Here is a 16,296-nt window from a genome sequence, read left to right as displayed (position 1 = left end):
CCGACCCCAAGTTCGATCGCTCCATCACATGGAGTAAATTCTCATACACATTCTGAACCAAAATTGAAGCTGGTCAGATGTAAATTGACCAAGTTATAAGAGTTTAAAATTTTCGAAAATTCATTGCATCTGTGTTTTTTAAGGTATCATCACCATAATGGTTCAGAATGATCTTTAGATATAGATTTACCATAATGGTAAATTTGGTCGGAGTCGGATAGATAGGTGAATTATTTGACGCGTCCGAGTTTTTAAACTTTTTTCGGTGATAGTACAGCAGCCGGTTATTTCGCGCACATTTTGAGTTTAAATCGGTGTAGTTCAATGTTTTGAGCACCAAAAGCAGTAACGTACACTATAGAACTGTTTACGAGTCCGCAGTGGTGTTTTTTCTCGCAAGAGGGGTGCAAACGAGTAGAAACTCAGCTTAAGCGTAGTCAAATAATTGCAGTATTATATTTGCGCCGACGGATAGCACCGCATAACTGGTTGATTTTGCTACCGGTGTTTCCGGTCAGAACATTCTGTCGTCTGTGTGTACTCATGATTGTTTTAACTGTAAGATTGCAGTTTAAAGATTCCTTTCCCAGATACTACAGTTTTGCACTCCACCGTAATTCGCAGAATCTGGCTGTGTAATACGAAAATCCGTGAGAAATGAACTCTGTTTAGAGTAGTGATTTAACGTGATATAGCATATAAAATTTTATACATTCTACACGAAGTGAACGACGCTTTGACACCCATTCAGCTTCATTATTTAAGTAAATATCTGTACTTATATCCATTGTTTTAGTAGGTCGGAAAGAAAGGGAAGTATTAAAGGAAGACATGCTGTACCTCGAATTAGGAATACCTGGAATAGAAATCAAGAAGTAAGGTCATAAGAATCAGGTAGTAGGCTTAATTATACAGCACTCACCATGGTCAGCCGTGTGAAAAAAAGCATCCGGTGTGGTTTCACTGGGTGTTAAACATTAGATGAATTGTGATTAGAACATTTGATGGAAATCTTTCATTAGAGATGTCTCACGCTTATGCAGGGCTGGTTAGCAGAAAACACAGGAAAAGGACCTAAAAGGGCCATAAGAATATCTTCTTCCGCTTTCATCTGCTCATGAGGCAGAGAAGGTGTTCGTTCCTGAAAATTGGCCTCGTGAGTCCTAAGTTGAGTCCTAACATTGCTTAGTGTGCGTGAGTGGCTGCCCAAGGAGCCATTAATGGCAGTCTGCGTTTACGGTTTAAATTCAGAATGATTTTATTAGTTTGTACCAGCACATTTTATTTATACCGGAATTGGCTAAACACACAAACTTGGAAGTTAAAATTGTATATTGTTATCTAGATCTGCAACATCTGTTCCGCTTTAAGGAGTAAGTGGAGAAAAACAGTTGCAAAACCCAGTTAACTCGTTCACAAAAATTTTCACTATAGTCGCTATTAAAGTACTGAAATCCGCTTGATCTAGTCATAACTGCACATGCAAATACACAGACAGCAATGCGACATCACTAAAACAATAAAAGGTCATCAGATGGGAATATAGGTCTATCACAGATGGAAGCCATATTACTCCACATTTTCAGTCATATTCAATTTCAAACTGCAAATTAATTCACTTAATTAATGTACTCAAATACATATATTATGGTGCTACGAAAACATGTAACGCACTCCTATATGTTGAAGTATAAGGTGTCCTACCATCCGAAAATGTCTTTCGGCTGGATCGTGCAGTGTAATTAGAGCTCCAGCGCGAATCATTTGTTCGTTCTGTTCCTCTACGAACACTTGTACTTGCCGCATCGCCTGTAGATAAACATATTAATGAATTCATACTTTTTAAGTGCCGCTTTCATAAAGTAAGTAAATGCAGTTTACGTTTTTAACCTGCAGTTGATATAAGAGACTTAAAATCCATAATAAATACAGCAACAGATATAAATTATGTCAGTTTGCGGTATTCAGTATACCTGCTGAAACTGTGTATCACAGCACAGTAGCATGGTATGACAAGTCAACATACTAGCCACATTTTCCAGTATCGTTGCAAAAGTGATCCTTTCTGCTCTTGCATACAAATCGTTGAATGCATGTATTACGAATTCGAAATCTTCCTTGCTCATCTAAAATTATCAAAGACGACGTTAGTCGTTTATAATAATAATTACACGCACTTTCTTATTACTCACAGGATTATTACCTGCAATATATAACGCTCTGACGTTAATTTTATTGCCAGTACATAACTAACTTTGCTGTCAGACTTAAAATTACCTATTAAAAGGGTTTTCTTTAGCAGTTAGCATGCTTATTAGTACGAGTATTGTACTCGTTGTACAGCCCGGTACATAATAATTGTACGAGTGGCATCTTGATTTAAATTCGTAGGCACCGTTTCGCTTCAATTAAGTACACGTACAGTATAACCGTAAAAAATTAGTTGTTCAAACTAGCTGCTTCGTACATTACAGTATCGTTTAATAATAAATAATCGTACGGTACAACATTGGTTATATAATTTTGCACCTTTCTGTACGAGTATCCTTACTATTAGTTTAATTTCGCCTAAACTTTTCGTCTTTGTAATTGGACAAAAGATGAATCTGTCCTTCATCATATCAAGGAAGAGACGTCATAAAAACGAAGTAACAAAACTCCTCTAGTAACAAAGTGATACTTAGGAAGAAAGTTTACTTTTAAATACTAACTTTCTTCCTAAGTATCACAAGTAATCTTGCCTTTCTTTCTAACTCTTGGGGGAAAACACTGGAAAATCGCAGGGTTAATCCTTGAGAGTAGTCCCTTTCTATGAACACACGATGTCGACGAGGAAGTGGTTGTGAGGCTGTTGGATAAATTGGAATGTACCTGCCGACCTATACGCAGTATTGCAACAGAATTTTACTTATCGCACGTTATTATCTTAATCATACATTTAATATTTAAAAATATTGTGTGTCCTGGGTTCGATTTCTAGTTTAGGTAACTTTTACTTCATAAAATCAAACAAAAAAATGTAAAATTTTCTAAAATGCCAACAAAAACTTCCAATAGACTGCATGGTAAATATCTCAGTGAATAGAGTACGAGTATAGCTACTGTAGTGCAATATAATAATAACAATATAATAATAATAATAGTATGCACTCGTATATAAACACAAAAAGAGTATATGAAGAGAACTCGTATATAAACGTGTATAAAGAAAATCAAGTGATAGCTCGTATCGGTATCAAAATTTATATAATAATTTTGAATGGTTGTTTTGAACATTCCGAAAAATTTATTACGCTCGCACATTTTAAGACATCATTGTTTTAATGACTGTTCATTGCGCTGATAACCCAAGCCTTAAAATCTGTTATTTATATTAAGGTAAAGGAATTCAAGGGGCACGGCTGCGCAATATCTGTAAAACTTTGGCAAAATGCAGGTTCTCTAAGGAAATTATCCAGAGGTGATACGCGTTGTTAGCTCTTCTTAATGAAAAATGTTTTTTCTAATAATCTAATTTTAGTTAATAGTTAATAATATTAACTATTAACTAAAATTAGATTATTAGAAAAAATAATAACTAACATATTAACTTAACATAAAAATAAATAAAATAACATAACTTATTAAAATAACTTATTAAAATAACATATTAACTTAATATGTTTACTATGTTGACAATTATGTATGCATGTTTATATTGCGCGCGCCATGCATTGCCGTCGCAATTAGCGTTACCAATAACTCGCGCATAGATATAGAATAATAGTCTTCCTAGATCTAAAGGAAAATAATAACTTCGAACTAGTTTCGAAGTTTTCCGCGATGTCACAACGATTTGCGGTGCTCATTAAAACGCTCGATATAAAGGACCCTGCTCGTACCGTACTTACATTGGGTTTCATTGCTGGCTTGTGCATAAAGCATCAACATTCTCGAGGAAAAAAATGCTCTAAAATAGTTGTGACCTCAATAAACTTTTGGACAGAATTACTAGACATCTAAGCTTCCATGGTTGCGAATTCCTGAATCGAAATTGAGTGTTTACAGCGGTACAGTACAACAACGAAAATTATCGTTTGTTGCCGAATGGCGTTTTCACGCATGAAAAGTCTTATTACGACAATTTGACAATTACTATATTCTCGTAGATTATTCGATGCTTGTTGACGTGTTGCCTAGTCACAGCACTTCAGCTTACAATTACACAGTAGATGATTTCGCAATGAATTGGAAGTTGTAAACCGTAAAGTGTTAATCGTCAACAAGCTCTATTTGCGTAATGCGTACAAACGACTTAATTTTATTACTTATCACAAACGTTTGCAAAAGTCTTTATTGTTTCGAGGGAATTTCTTTGGGCTTTACCAACGTTTGTCCTTCATAAAACTTTTGTTACACCATTTACATTTGAAGTAGCAACTATCGTGCTTACGACGTGCTCTATCTTGCCGCACGTATCCGATAATCAAGCCGATTCGATTTTGGTTTGAAGATGTAGGAATAAATCCTCCCCTTCTTTTACTTCGCAATGTTTCAGACGTTCCCACAAAAGATGAGGCGACACATCACCGGAAGAAAGAAACGACAGGAACGTGATGAAACTCTTTGCAAACAAATCGTTGCCAAAACAGTAATACACCAAGCTGCAACCGCATATCGAGGCGGCGACAAGCTGGACAAGCGCCTTAAGTTGCATGTTTCCGCCAAACGCACCGCAGCCCCAATGACCAGTGCAGATTGTTGCCGGAGGCTTTACCAGTGAAAATCCTGTCCATGCTTTTAAAAGCTCTCGATTCAGGCAGTCTTCTTCGAACTGCTTCCGGAACGGTCTACCAAAAAGTGGCAAGGCATCCATAGCGATAATATGCCGGGGCCGCCCTAGTGTTCGGGAAACGAACCAACCGAAACATCCAAACCATACCCGCTTAACTCAGCCACTTTAAATGCACCGCTCATGAAGATCGCTTCGTTGTCCTTCATGGCTTCACAAAAAAGCATGGCGACACATAGTTCCGGTGTGGAACCGAAAATCATTTCTTCTTGCGTTCCCGTTTTACCGTAGCCGATATTTTTGTTAGCGAAATCAACTTCCGGCAGCGGAAGATCGCCAATCGCTCCATCCAGTTTTACTTCCACGCTACTGAAAGTACACTGCTTTAAGACATCCAACGGCAAAGCACCGCTGACTTTTTTTTGAAAAACTATTTCTCCACACAGAGGGATCTTCGCGGCAAAAGACCTGGAAAAATAGACGAAGAGTGTGTGCAAATAGGCAATCGCGCAGCACTGACCATCACGCAACCAAATTTCGAAGGTTATCCACCACGGATGTTGGGGTCGTTTTTTTAGGGAACATAAGGTCATATGGCACAACAGACAAAGCACTTCGGAGCGCGTCAGGACTTTCTTGTCGACCAGGCATGGCATGGATAGGGAAGGAAAGAAACATGGAAGTTTTAATGCATAGTCCTTGATTTGGTTAAAATCAAAACGAGATCGATTTCGTTTTTTAAGGCATCTAAGGATGACAGGTCTTCATTTTGCGGAATGTTGCCTAATGTTCTGATCAAGAATTTGATATCGGTCAGCGACGTGATTTCTGTTGCTTTGAAAGCGGTTTCCACTTTCTGCCATTCGGCACTGGTGAATATCGTCCACATACTGCATGCAATAGCCAATAGTTATTGCAATACGAACACGAACACCGATGTATAAAGTACTCTGTACATATAATAAGGTCGATAAAAGTACTCCCAACAAAATAAAAATTTAACAAGATACGCAAAGGTGGAAGTTCGTTATTCAATAATGGTTGCACCAACGGACATTCTAATACTTAATCATAATGATCGTAAAGACGGGGATCAGAAATCTTGTTTTATTCAATCTGGTGAAGGGAGTCATTTAAGCTCTGCTTGAATGACTCCGTTACAAACGCAGATATAGACAGCGAAAGTGGCAACTAGCAAGAAACCGATTCTTTGAACTTGTTAAAACGAGTTCTTACTCACATAAGATCATTCTATTATACCTGAGTACGACAGACAGGTCCTATGATACGTGCTGTGAACTTCCGGTACGTATGACTATGCACGTCTCTTACTTACTTTTAAGCGGTACATTAACAGCAGCCTGCTGACAACAGGTACAGCATTTTAGTCTTTTACTGGTTAGTTTTTACGCAGTGTGCATAGAATGCTGATAATTTTGCTGGCGTTATCATTTTTGACCTTGTGTTACATAACCTTCGAGGGGCGGTCTCGAACACGATTGATGGTCCTTTTCCTCGCCAGGGTTCCAACTTATAATGCAAGCAAACAAATCAGGGTACTGGTATTACTGCCAGTGCAGTATGTTACAAAGTACGTAACTTCTAGTTGCTCAAGGCTTTGATTCAGTACTGCAGCTAATTTAGCGAACTACAATATCACAGTTTTAAGGTGGACTAGAAGTACTGTACCAGTGGTTCAGATTTGCTATTATTTCGGCGCTGCCCTGATCAATAATAATAATAATAATATTGTGACCGGCCTTAACTACTAAGGCTGTCGTTTCCATTATTACTGGTTACCGGCATCGACGGTATACTCAACCTCTATATTATACTTACGACCACGACTTCCGATTTCAGCAGCTAGTTTGAGAAAGCCATCGAAATGAGCGTCGTAGTATTATTATTGATCCTAATTGTGCTACTTTTTTGCTTCCAAAGCAGAAACTATTTTCGGCGTATGTGGGACCGTTTTAATGGTGGGTATTGTGCTTAGGCTTACTGTTAACTGTAAGATGTGTTTTAATAAATACCTGGTGACTCACATTGCTGGACAATGACCGCACTCAATTGGTCAGTGTAACGACTTTGTCGTTGATGACATTGCAGGAACCGTTCCTCCTGGTCCACCAGCATTCCCAATCTTGGGTACCATCGCCATTGACCCTAAGCGTCCAGACAAAACGTTTCGGAAATGGGCGAAACAATACGGCTCGATGGTCACATTTTTTCTTGGTGACCGATTCTGTCTGGCCGTTAACGACATGGAGCTGATTCGCAAGCTGCTAAAAGATGACAGACTCAGTGGCCGCAGCCAGAAAGGCCTTCTTCCTTTATTGGATATTGACATCGTACATGGTATTTGTAGAACAGAAAACATGAGCAGCAAATACTTGGCGTTTAAATACGAAACAGCAAAATAACCATAAGGATAAACATGTTAGCTTAATTCTGCATTTTTTGTCTATACGACGTACATTTGCAATACTACTACCCGCTAGTAGTATGATACGCAGATTTTATTGAGTTGTTTATTAGCTAGAATTTTAAACATCACATTCGCAAACATTACAAAACAAAGTAAACAGCATTAAGACCATCCGAACGTGGGACGGTCGACGTAACAGACAAAGCATTTCCCCTCTGTATTTCAATGCTAAGGCGCTGGAGTAAAAACTCAAAAGAGCGTTTTTCTCCCGTAGCCTCGTTAAGTTTTTTTAAGAGCGTTTTTCTCCCGTTTTTCTCCCTTAGCATCCGTATGATACGTAATAGTTGTGTTCTAATACTTAATGCACACCGTAAGATGATGCTCAAATGGTGCTGCAAAGAAAAAGACTTGTCCGAGGCATTACCAGTTATCTATACTTTTACTACAGGAATTGTGCTCAGTGATGGAGAACTCTGGAAAGAACAACGACGCTTTTCGCTTACTGCCCTAAGAGACTTTGGTTGGTATAACAGTTTCAGCTCGATCTATTAATTTTATGTATTTTTAGGTTACATAGTTATACAAACTACGGTAATACGGCAAACTTTTACTGCGATATTGTCATTATGACTTAATAAATTGTATAATAACGGTACATCTGTCGGTTAAGCACCATTTATGAACAGGATTCGGTAAGCAAGCTGGAGAGGACTGCATCCAAAAAGAAGCCGCTGCACTTCTGCAGACATTCAAAGACCAATCTGGGCAACCGTTTAACCCTCGATTCCCATTAGCAAATGCCGGTATGTAAAATTGTACGTGCAAGTTTTATTCCTAAACATTATTATAGTAGTTTTAATTTAATTGTTGTTTTCGAAATCTCTCGTTTTAAAGCTAATATTCGCGCAATACCAAGCACTAACATACATATGTACGGAAAAATATTGTACGGGAACAGTTCCCATTATGAATTAAATTGGTAGCAAAAGAAATTTGGTGCAGCGATCATTTGGACTGTAGTATCCGGATCCAAAATATCCTTCGGATCGACTAATTTAATACTGACTCGATATTAAAAGCCTAATCCTAGATTTCTTTTATCAATACGGCGAGGTCCCACTTTTTGTTGTTTCAGTTTCCAACGTCATCGCATTTATGTTGTTCGGTGATACATTCGAAGAGAATGATAATCGTTTCAAGATGTTCGTTGAACATATCAATAAAAATCTGGCCGAAGTTTTTGGTGTGGCAGCCATTGAAGTTTACCCATGGTTGCGTCATATCCCTCCTTTTACCAAGCGATTTCAAGGAGTAAATGACCGGGTAAATATGCAAGTTACACTTTATTGGAATTAGGAGATAAGTGAGATGGCGCTATTATTTGAATATGCCTATCCGGATTCCTATCCGTATTATACTATTGCAGGTAAAAGAGGCACTGGGAGTACTGAAAGATTTGGCACTGGACCACAAAAAGTCCTTTGACAATAACCACATTCGCGATTACATCGATGCATTTTATTCAAAGCAAGCTAGTGGTAGCGCTTCCTTTACTGATGAGCAATTGGTACGAAACCTGGGTGACCTTTACATTGGTACGTGTTCGTGTAAATTAATTCGCTTTCAGTAGTGCATCCCGGCCCTATCCCAAATGTACAACTTGGCTCGGTACGTTTGTATTGCTTAGTTTCGCAAAATGTCTTTGGTTTACAGCGGGTTTTGAAACAACCACGACATTCCTGAAATGGTCAATCATCTGCATGATCAAGTTTCCTCACGTACAGCGTAAAGTGCAGGCGGAAATTGACAAAACAATAGGGCAACGGTTTCCAAATTACACGGACAAACCCAAGTGCCCATATACAGACGCAGTCATTACCGAGATCTTTAGATTTACCAGCTTTATTCCTTTTGGCGTTCCCCATCGCGCTTTGGAAGACGTTCAGGTGGATGGCTACTGCATTCCCAAAGGTAAGTTTACGAATTTTAATAAAACTTATTTGTAACACCTGTATAGCTATATAGGCATCTAACAATGAGTACGTGTATTGTACAAGATCACCCAGCATGTTGACTGTTGTGTTCAGCACAGCAGATAAAATACCTACTGTGAGCAGCAGCAATCGGTGCAGTAGGTTTTAGCTTATACTGTAGCTTTGTATCTTGCTGGTCAGTGAAAAGGTTTTTACTGGTTATTTTTAAAAACCCTTTGACTACGAAAATGCTGCCCTACTGAAATCTTTTATGATAGATGTTAACGTTAAGTGCAAAATCTAACTGACTACTCACTGAGTCTATGTGCCTAGCAGAAGATTTAGCGGAAAACTTTATGACTCAATTCTGTGTGAAAAGGCATAAGCATAAACGATCGACATCTTTGTCAATGAACACCCACAATAATCTGATTTCGAAATAACGATTTCATTTGGTGAGTTAATTTTTTCTACCATGCAGTATATAAATTCCTGTTCACAGATACCGAGGTCTGGCCAATTTTAACACATTGTTTTTCCAATCCTCAAAAATGGAAACAGCCTGAAGAATTTATGCCGGAACGGTTCCTGGATAACGATGAAAGAATTATCCAAAGTTTGGTTGACGAAGTCCAACCGTTTTCCGTTGGTGCGTAGAGCAGCATTCTTCGTGATCGCTGCTGTTTCTTGCACTTTATAGCGTTTATTCGCCGCAGACAATGGAGTTTATCAGTTAATTAAACTATAAGCCGCATGATTATGTGGTGTACTTGTAGGTCGCCCAAAGATGTCCTGAAAATTGTATCTAATCATTAGTTGATTCTGGCTGACTTAAGGTTAAGACTAAAGAAATTGATTAAGCCAATAATTATCAAATTTCTTTTGTGCATAGGCAAGCGTGCCTGCCTAGGCGAACCATTAGCACGAATGGAGGTGTTCGTGTTTTTTGCCGCAATAGTCCAGAACTTCACTTTGTTGCCCGATCCAGAAAACCCACCTTCAATGGAGCCCGTGATTGCATCAAGTACGAAAAATTTTCTGATCGATTTTTGTACTTTACTGCTAGTGTTTGCTAAATGGCAACAGCCTTTTTATTTTTCATTGGTGCGAGCTCGCACATTATTTCTTAACAACAACAGCCATGCTATACCTCCGCTATACTAGTACGTAATTGCAGTTCTTGGTCCTCAAAATTTCGAAATGATTGCTCGCCCAAGAGCGTGAACCAGAAGGACCAAACACCGGCACACAGAGCTTCACGTTCGTGGTCACTGCAGCGGATCTTTGTCGTTTTTGTCTTCTAATGCGCACTTTGTTAATTTTGACCTTTTTTTCCCCAGATCCTATAGAGTTATCAGTATTCCTGTTATGTACCGTGCTTATTTGAATTGATGAAGCATTTATACTGACTTCGGTTCTGTCATGAGAATAATGTCTTAAGTTACAGTAATACAAATAACAAACTAAAACAAGGAATAACGCAACTGCCATAACGAATAATTATGTGTAAGCAGTAAAGTTAAAAGTTCTACCGAAATCGAATGGGCTGCCGGTCTGCAAAAGAGACCGCCGTATCAATGGACGAGACGGACCTTTGGCATTCCTTATCAGAGAACGTATCCGATTTTCTCTGTTTTCTTATATACCGTATTAAAGCTATAATCACAATGCATACAAAAATGAAAATCCAGCTGGTAATGCCAGCTACGGTGTAAATGACGAAACTCTGAAAACACATGTAGTCCGGCTTTCTGATTGCTGAATCGCTGTGCAGGAAGGCCGTTCCCGTGGGTTGATGTAACAGGTTAGCTTCTGCAAACAGATAACTGTGACTAACTGTGAAATTTCATATTGCTGATATGTTGCAATCAGTGTAAAAATATAATGCAGTACAAATAATAATACAAAACCTAACACAAAGAGTAAAAATACAAAAAATTCAAAAGGTTGCCTAACAGTCATAATAAACTAGATGTGTATAAACTGCTGTAGGTAGGCACAGCACACTCATCATTAGTTTGTCGTTTAATAATAAATATTCGTATGTATAATGTGGTTATGCTATTTATTAACTAGTATAATTTCAAAATGGCGGATATGCCAGCCTATGGGATATTATACGGATGAATTTTGCTTAGAAAAAGGATTAGTTATTTTGGATTGACAGAATAATTACAGGATAATTTTATTAACCCCTTCTTGTTTTGCGTAGCCGAACGGGTATACAACATTAACAATCAGTAAGGCGCAAAATTAACAGTTTATAAACGTTGAATGTTCTATTTGCTCTTGATCATTTCATGAGGAACAGACTGTAAATGCGATAGTCCAACCTGATATTTCCAGGGCTTTGGATTGCGTTTGAGAAGCCACCGACGTATGAGGTACAACATTTAAGCGTTGCTTAATGGTAACGTATTCCCCACTTTCGCCTCCAAAAGCGCTCCGTCGAGACCGCTGCGGTGGCGCTGGAATAATTTTTCTTGGATAGGCCAAACGGAAGAGCTCTAATTCTGGGTTCGGCTGCTCGATGGCACGACCTTCGACTGCAGGTAAATCGGCACTTTCGCCGGTTATGGACGGGTATTCGCTCATTTCCTGGATGCTTCCTTCGTCAAAACATGGCTATAAATTACAGATAACAATAATAATTATTTAACATGTTAAATGTGTTAGCTGCAGCTGCCATCGTGCACATATAAATTACTTTGTTGTTGAAAAAATTAATTTATATCGTTTTTGCGAAACCGCGCCATTATTGCACATGTACATGAAGTTCCGATGTATACAGAAACTTGATATTTCGTTAATTAAGCCGATGCAGTAAGAAATTATAAGACTGCTAGGACGTACCAGTCCATTATGTCCCATTCGGTTCTGACAATCAGCAAGATGGGTTTTGGAACACACGCGAATCGTACAACTGGCCACCAAGCCTGTACTGCCATCAAAGCGAAAGGCTTTAAAATCGGTCCAGAAGACTTCCCGAAATTCCATCCCGTCAACATCGGTCTTTTTGGTCATTACATTCGTAATAATTTCAGCCGGTGTCTTCACTTGACAGCTACAATAGTTAAGAGCCAACTAATTTTTGTGTTGATGATAGGACATTCGAAATTTCTGTGTTATTCAAAGTTTCATGCTAGTTTTTAATTCACTTACCAATGAATGATGGATAATTCTGATACTGAACTTGCTGGTTAAGTTTGATACTCGTAGTACACGTACCAAATGTCAAAAAACAATTTTGATTAGAATAGCTGTGCAAACTTTGTGAATTAATCATTCATATGCTAACAACATAGTCAATGCCATGCATATACTAAAGAAGTGATCTTCTTATTCCTAAGAAACTCGCTCATAATATTTCACTCTTTGTTACTAGTTCACGGTTTTACATTTAATTTAGTTGTAACCTGATTTTAATCTGAGAAAGATGCTCCATTAAATTCAGACGTATAACTAACCTCGTGCATCGCTGCAGAGGTATGGAAACAATACACCACGTACCTGTTTTGAACAAAGGTCACTCTCACCGCTTTGTCATGATCGCCTTGTAATTCACAATGCATTGGAATTACTGCAAATTACAATTTTACAGTTCACTTACATGCGTCGTCCATGATGTACGTGGGCTTCGCACAACTTTATTTTTCTACATAAGTACATTTCCAAAGTAATGTTACCTGATGTTCTCAGCGTAGATCGATCTTCCTGGCGCACTTTCCACAAAACCAGCCTTACTGGCTCGTCGAGTGAGACTTCGGTCAGCGCCATCGTTGGATCGGAAGGATTTACAAACTTCATTTGGATCAGTTCGGAAAAAGGGATTTCTCCAACGGCTGATCCAATATGATCTACTCGGTGCCTATCATAGTTTGTGAATGTTTATAGCAAACGATTTATTTAATACAGAAAAGTAAAACTCTGGTAAGTTTTGATTTTACAGTTATACGTAATTCTATACCAAATCTCGATTAACAGCAACAGCAGTTCCTTTATTTACTGTACTTTTCCGCTTACACTTTTAAATCAGTTTTTATTGTTTGTGGTCCCGGCATTTCGCAGTGCAGATTCAGACGAAGTTTTGCTCCGGCTTGAGACAGTGGCGCAATCACCTCAATGTTGATTTCTGATTGAAAATATACCATCGTATCCTACAAAAAGAATTTACGTGTTAATTTGATTACAATTCCACTTTGACTGATCTGTTTAACAGAATGCCGGTACGTCTTTGCCAAACAAAACATGAGCAATAATTCTGTTTCCTATAAAACACTTTTAACTATTATTCAGTCTCATGTTTGTACGTACAAACTAGTTAATAGCACTAGTTCGAATTCTTTTTTCAAAAAATCGAAGTCACTATTTTCTGATTTTGGCAATTTTCTTAATTTACCTGATATATAATTAAGTGCAAAATTAAATCTGCGTAAAAGTTTCACCATTTGTTTTAGTTTTTATGGCTATAAATAGATTATTGGTTCCATTACTACAGTAGCGCTGCCTTTCGGAAAAATTTTAATTTTTGCTCAAATACGTACTGTACATAGTTACCGCTTTAACGGAAGTGACACACGCTTCAGCTTTATCTCGAACGAAATACGGCAACCAGCTTCCTAAGCTGATCACTTCCGGACTGGCAGAGATATTAATGCCGCGTTCTCCGTCTTCAAATTCCGTAATGGCCGCGTTTATTGACTTTCGCTCTTCCACCATTACCGGATCGTACAAACAGATGGCATCCAGTTTTTGACCGGTCACATAAATCTGTACGACTTCCACGGGATCTTTAGTGTTATCGGACAAAGCTTTAAATCTATCTATCAGTTCTGATTTAGAAAATTTGAACCCCATTTTCGTTTGTCCGCACATTGTTCCATCCGTTGGCACTACGAACAAAGAGTTAACTAACGTTAATAATGTTAAGCACTGTAAGCGACTAAAGCGAGTAATACTATGTATAATTTGTTCATGTTGAACACTTATAAATGCCAAATATCCAGAAGAAGCCGTGCACGGATTGTTACTTATTACACAAATACTCATATATATTAATATCTATGCACTGTAAAAAATGGTACGCAGCTAAATGTTATACAATCAAAGGTCAAAACCGTGCGGTACTCACATAATTTACTATTGGAAAGTTTTGCTGCATGCGATATATTAAAAATTAAAGCCAGCAAAACATAGGTTAAGGAATTTCCGATAACGTTGTGCCAGCACATTCCAGAAATAATTCCTCTCGCCATTACTGAAAGTACGTATAAGCCTGCAGACCGTATAATATGATTATGTATATCCTAGTGGTAGATATCTACCAAAACTTTTGAAATCGATAGACTTCGGCTTCAAATTACAGCAGTTGCAAAATAAAAGGCGCAAAGTTTGATCGTAACTGTTTTAAGTAAGTGTGATATCCTCAAACCGGTAAAACCGTCAGTAATCGCGTCTTTCCCTGACACTGGATTTACATAGTGATTTATTTATTTTGTTCTTGTTACTCATTCACACCGTTGTACAGTACAGCCAGCAGGTGGTGTTTAATCTAGTTATTTTCACTGCTCTAATAGTTGCGAGGACTACGAAAGCCATGATGATCTATATTTATTTATACATAGGAACTGGTAACAGTGTAAAAGTTTGCACATTAATAATCAAAACCGTGCAGACCGTTGCGTAGACGGTTACCGAGATGATTTAACAGGCACTTAATCTAGCTCCAAACACGGTCAAGGCGAACTTATAAATAAAAATTCAGATTTGATACTGAAGGACGTTTCGATCTGGCACACACGGGAATTAATTATATTACTGGCAATTGGATAAGATTAATTCAGCGCACGCCGTGTTTCGCGTTTTAAAATGTAAATACATCCTGAATTAATTTAAAACAAAGAACAAGCTGCAGTTGTATATCAAGATTGCAAAGTGCGTTTATTGTGGACTTTTTCAACCTTTCGCATAAAGCACAGTCCATAACTGGTTCTAGTTTTGGTTATTAAGTTGTATACTATAGTTTTTTTCTTGTAAGGGTAGCCCCTGCTCAGCGATGGTCGTTGCAGGAAGTAAAAAATGCCGCACAATATGGGTTATTCTAATTGCGAATTTATATACATACAAACAGTAGAGTAGCGTTTGAAATGTTACGTAATATTAATAAATCGCATGTACGCTTTCCATTTGATATGCAGATAAATGCATTAAAATTATTGGTTCCATTTGGACCAATCTGGATAAGCCTTGTTAAAGTTCCCAAGGGGATTTTCATAAAGTCTCTTGTAAGTTTTGTGTCACTCATAAAGATATGAAGTTGTACGTGCGAGCTGTCTTAATAGGAAGTTCTTTCTAAAATGGTGGGACGACAGAATACGGAGATGTTTTTTTGCATTTCAGACTAGACTCTAACCGGAACGTGTTGTCTTTGGCGAGATCTACTGGTAGGTATAAGTGACTGCGCATACAGTTGTACGGTTATAAAACCAAGTAAAAATTCATCCGCATCATCATCAACACCGTAATATACACAAGTATCCTAGGTATTATAGGCCGCAGCTCCTATACATTATTCTGCATGCACACCGGACAGTACCCTAGTCTCCCAAAAATCTCTGTACCATGATTAAAAATTTTCTGCGATTAGGCCGCCTGCAAGTTTCCGCCGCGGGTTACTGTGCCGCGATGGGATGTTACTTACAGCGAATAGTGTGTTTCAAATATCTGGCAAGACTTTCAAAAAAATCATACTAATTTTATGATTGTGCAGCCCTGTTCCGATGTAAAGTATCAGTTTTACACCTCCAGTCCTCACAGTAAAAATGTCCGGAGTGTGGGATCTGGTTCAGTTTAAAATTTTATCTTGTATGATATGATGTCTGGCGTAATGCGGTGCAAAGTTGAAAGCGTTAAGTGTAATGTGACTGATACATTTACGGAAAGCATTGGTCACCATCAATAAACCAAATTAAATAGTCATAAACGAATTAGGCATCTGGACATGTGCGTTTGTAACCTTTGCTGCACATGCATGTCAACTCGGAGGGCAAATTTTCTGTTTCAGTGCTTTCCCAGGGGAATCGTTAATTTTCTGCAATGGAACACGAAACGCCTTGTTTATCTAT

General features: G+C 38.2%; 4 protein-coding genes across 9 annotated transcripts; 1 reads left to right on the top strand and 3 right to left on the bottom strand.

The window, feature by feature from the left end:
- Positions 1-1,277: 1,277 nt before the first annotated feature.
- Positions 1,278-4,442, bottom strand: LOC129585712 (golgin subfamily A member 7-like). 6 transcript variants are annotated; one of them, XM_055478508.1, is made up of 5 exons: positions 3,891-4,442; positions 2,742-2,871; positions 1,974-2,126; positions 1,675-1,809; positions 1,278-1,603 (listed from the first exon to the last, which is right to left on the bottom strand). In XM_055478508.1, coding segments are annotated over exons 1-5 (441 nt in total). In that variant the 5' UTR covers positions 3,893-4,442; the 3' UTR covers positions 1,278-1,582. The 6 variants fall into 6 exon arrangements, with proteins under 6 accessions (XP_055334483.1, XP_055334481.1, XP_055334485.1 ...); XM_055478506.1 differs by having other exon boundaries at positions 2,742-2,848; XM_055478510.1 differs by having other exon boundaries at positions 2,027-2,126; positions 2,742-2,879; positions 3,891-4,439.
- Positions 4,443-4,465: 23 nt separating this feature from the next.
- LOC129585844 (uncharacterized) lies at positions 4,466-5,427 on the bottom strand. Its single transcript, XM_055478726.1, has 2 exons — positions 4,903-5,427; positions 4,466-4,603 (listed from the first exon to the last, which is right to left on the bottom strand). The coding sequence occupies exons 1-2, from the start codon at positions 5,425-5,427 to the stop codon at positions 4,466-4,468; spliced, it is 663 nt and encodes a 220-aa protein (XP_055334701.1).
- A 918-nt stretch (positions 5,428-6,345) lies between these two features.
- On the top strand, positions 6,346-10,672 carry LOC129585710 (cytochrome P450 2C15-like). The gene is made up of 10 exons (XM_055478504.1): positions 6,346-6,750; positions 6,881-7,129; positions 7,648-7,719; positions 7,886-8,002; positions 8,335-8,522; positions 8,626-8,794; positions 8,913-9,170; positions 9,675-9,821; positions 10,065-10,196; positions 10,350-10,672. Exons 1-10 carry the CDS (start codon positions 6,657-6,659, stop codon positions 10,394-10,396), a joined length of 1,473 nt encoding a protein of 490 aa, XP_055334479.1. The 5' UTR covers positions 6,346-6,656; the 3' UTR covers positions 10,397-10,672.
- LOC129585709 (uncharacterized) lies at positions 10,559-14,562 on the bottom strand. The gene is made up of 8 exons (XM_055478503.1): positions 14,304-14,562; positions 13,730-14,064; positions 13,196-13,329; positions 12,859-13,040; positions 12,683-12,752; positions 12,026-12,236; positions 11,506-11,797; positions 10,559-10,984 (listed from the first exon to the last, which is right to left on the bottom strand). The coding sequence occupies exons 1-8, from the start codon at positions 14,425-14,427 to the stop codon at positions 10,701-10,703; spliced, it is 1,632 nt and encodes a 543-aa protein (XP_055334478.1). The 5' UTR covers positions 14,428-14,562; the 3' UTR covers positions 10,559-10,700.
- Positions 14,563-16,296: the final 1,734 nt, after the last annotated feature.

Source organism: Paramacrobiotus metropolitanus, unplaced genomic scaffold, assembly GCF_019649055.1.
Source record: "Paramacrobiotus metropolitanus isolate TYO unplaced genomic scaffold, Prichtersi_v1.0 Parri_scaffold0000018, whole genome shotgun sequence".
Classification (NCBI taxonomy): domain Eukaryota; kingdom Metazoa; phylum Tardigrada; class Eutardigrada; order Parachela; family Macrobiotidae; genus Paramacrobiotus; species Paramacrobiotus metropolitanus.
The sequence above is the reverse complement of the archived record's forward strand: the minus strand, read 5'-3'. Positions and strand labels throughout refer to the sequence as shown.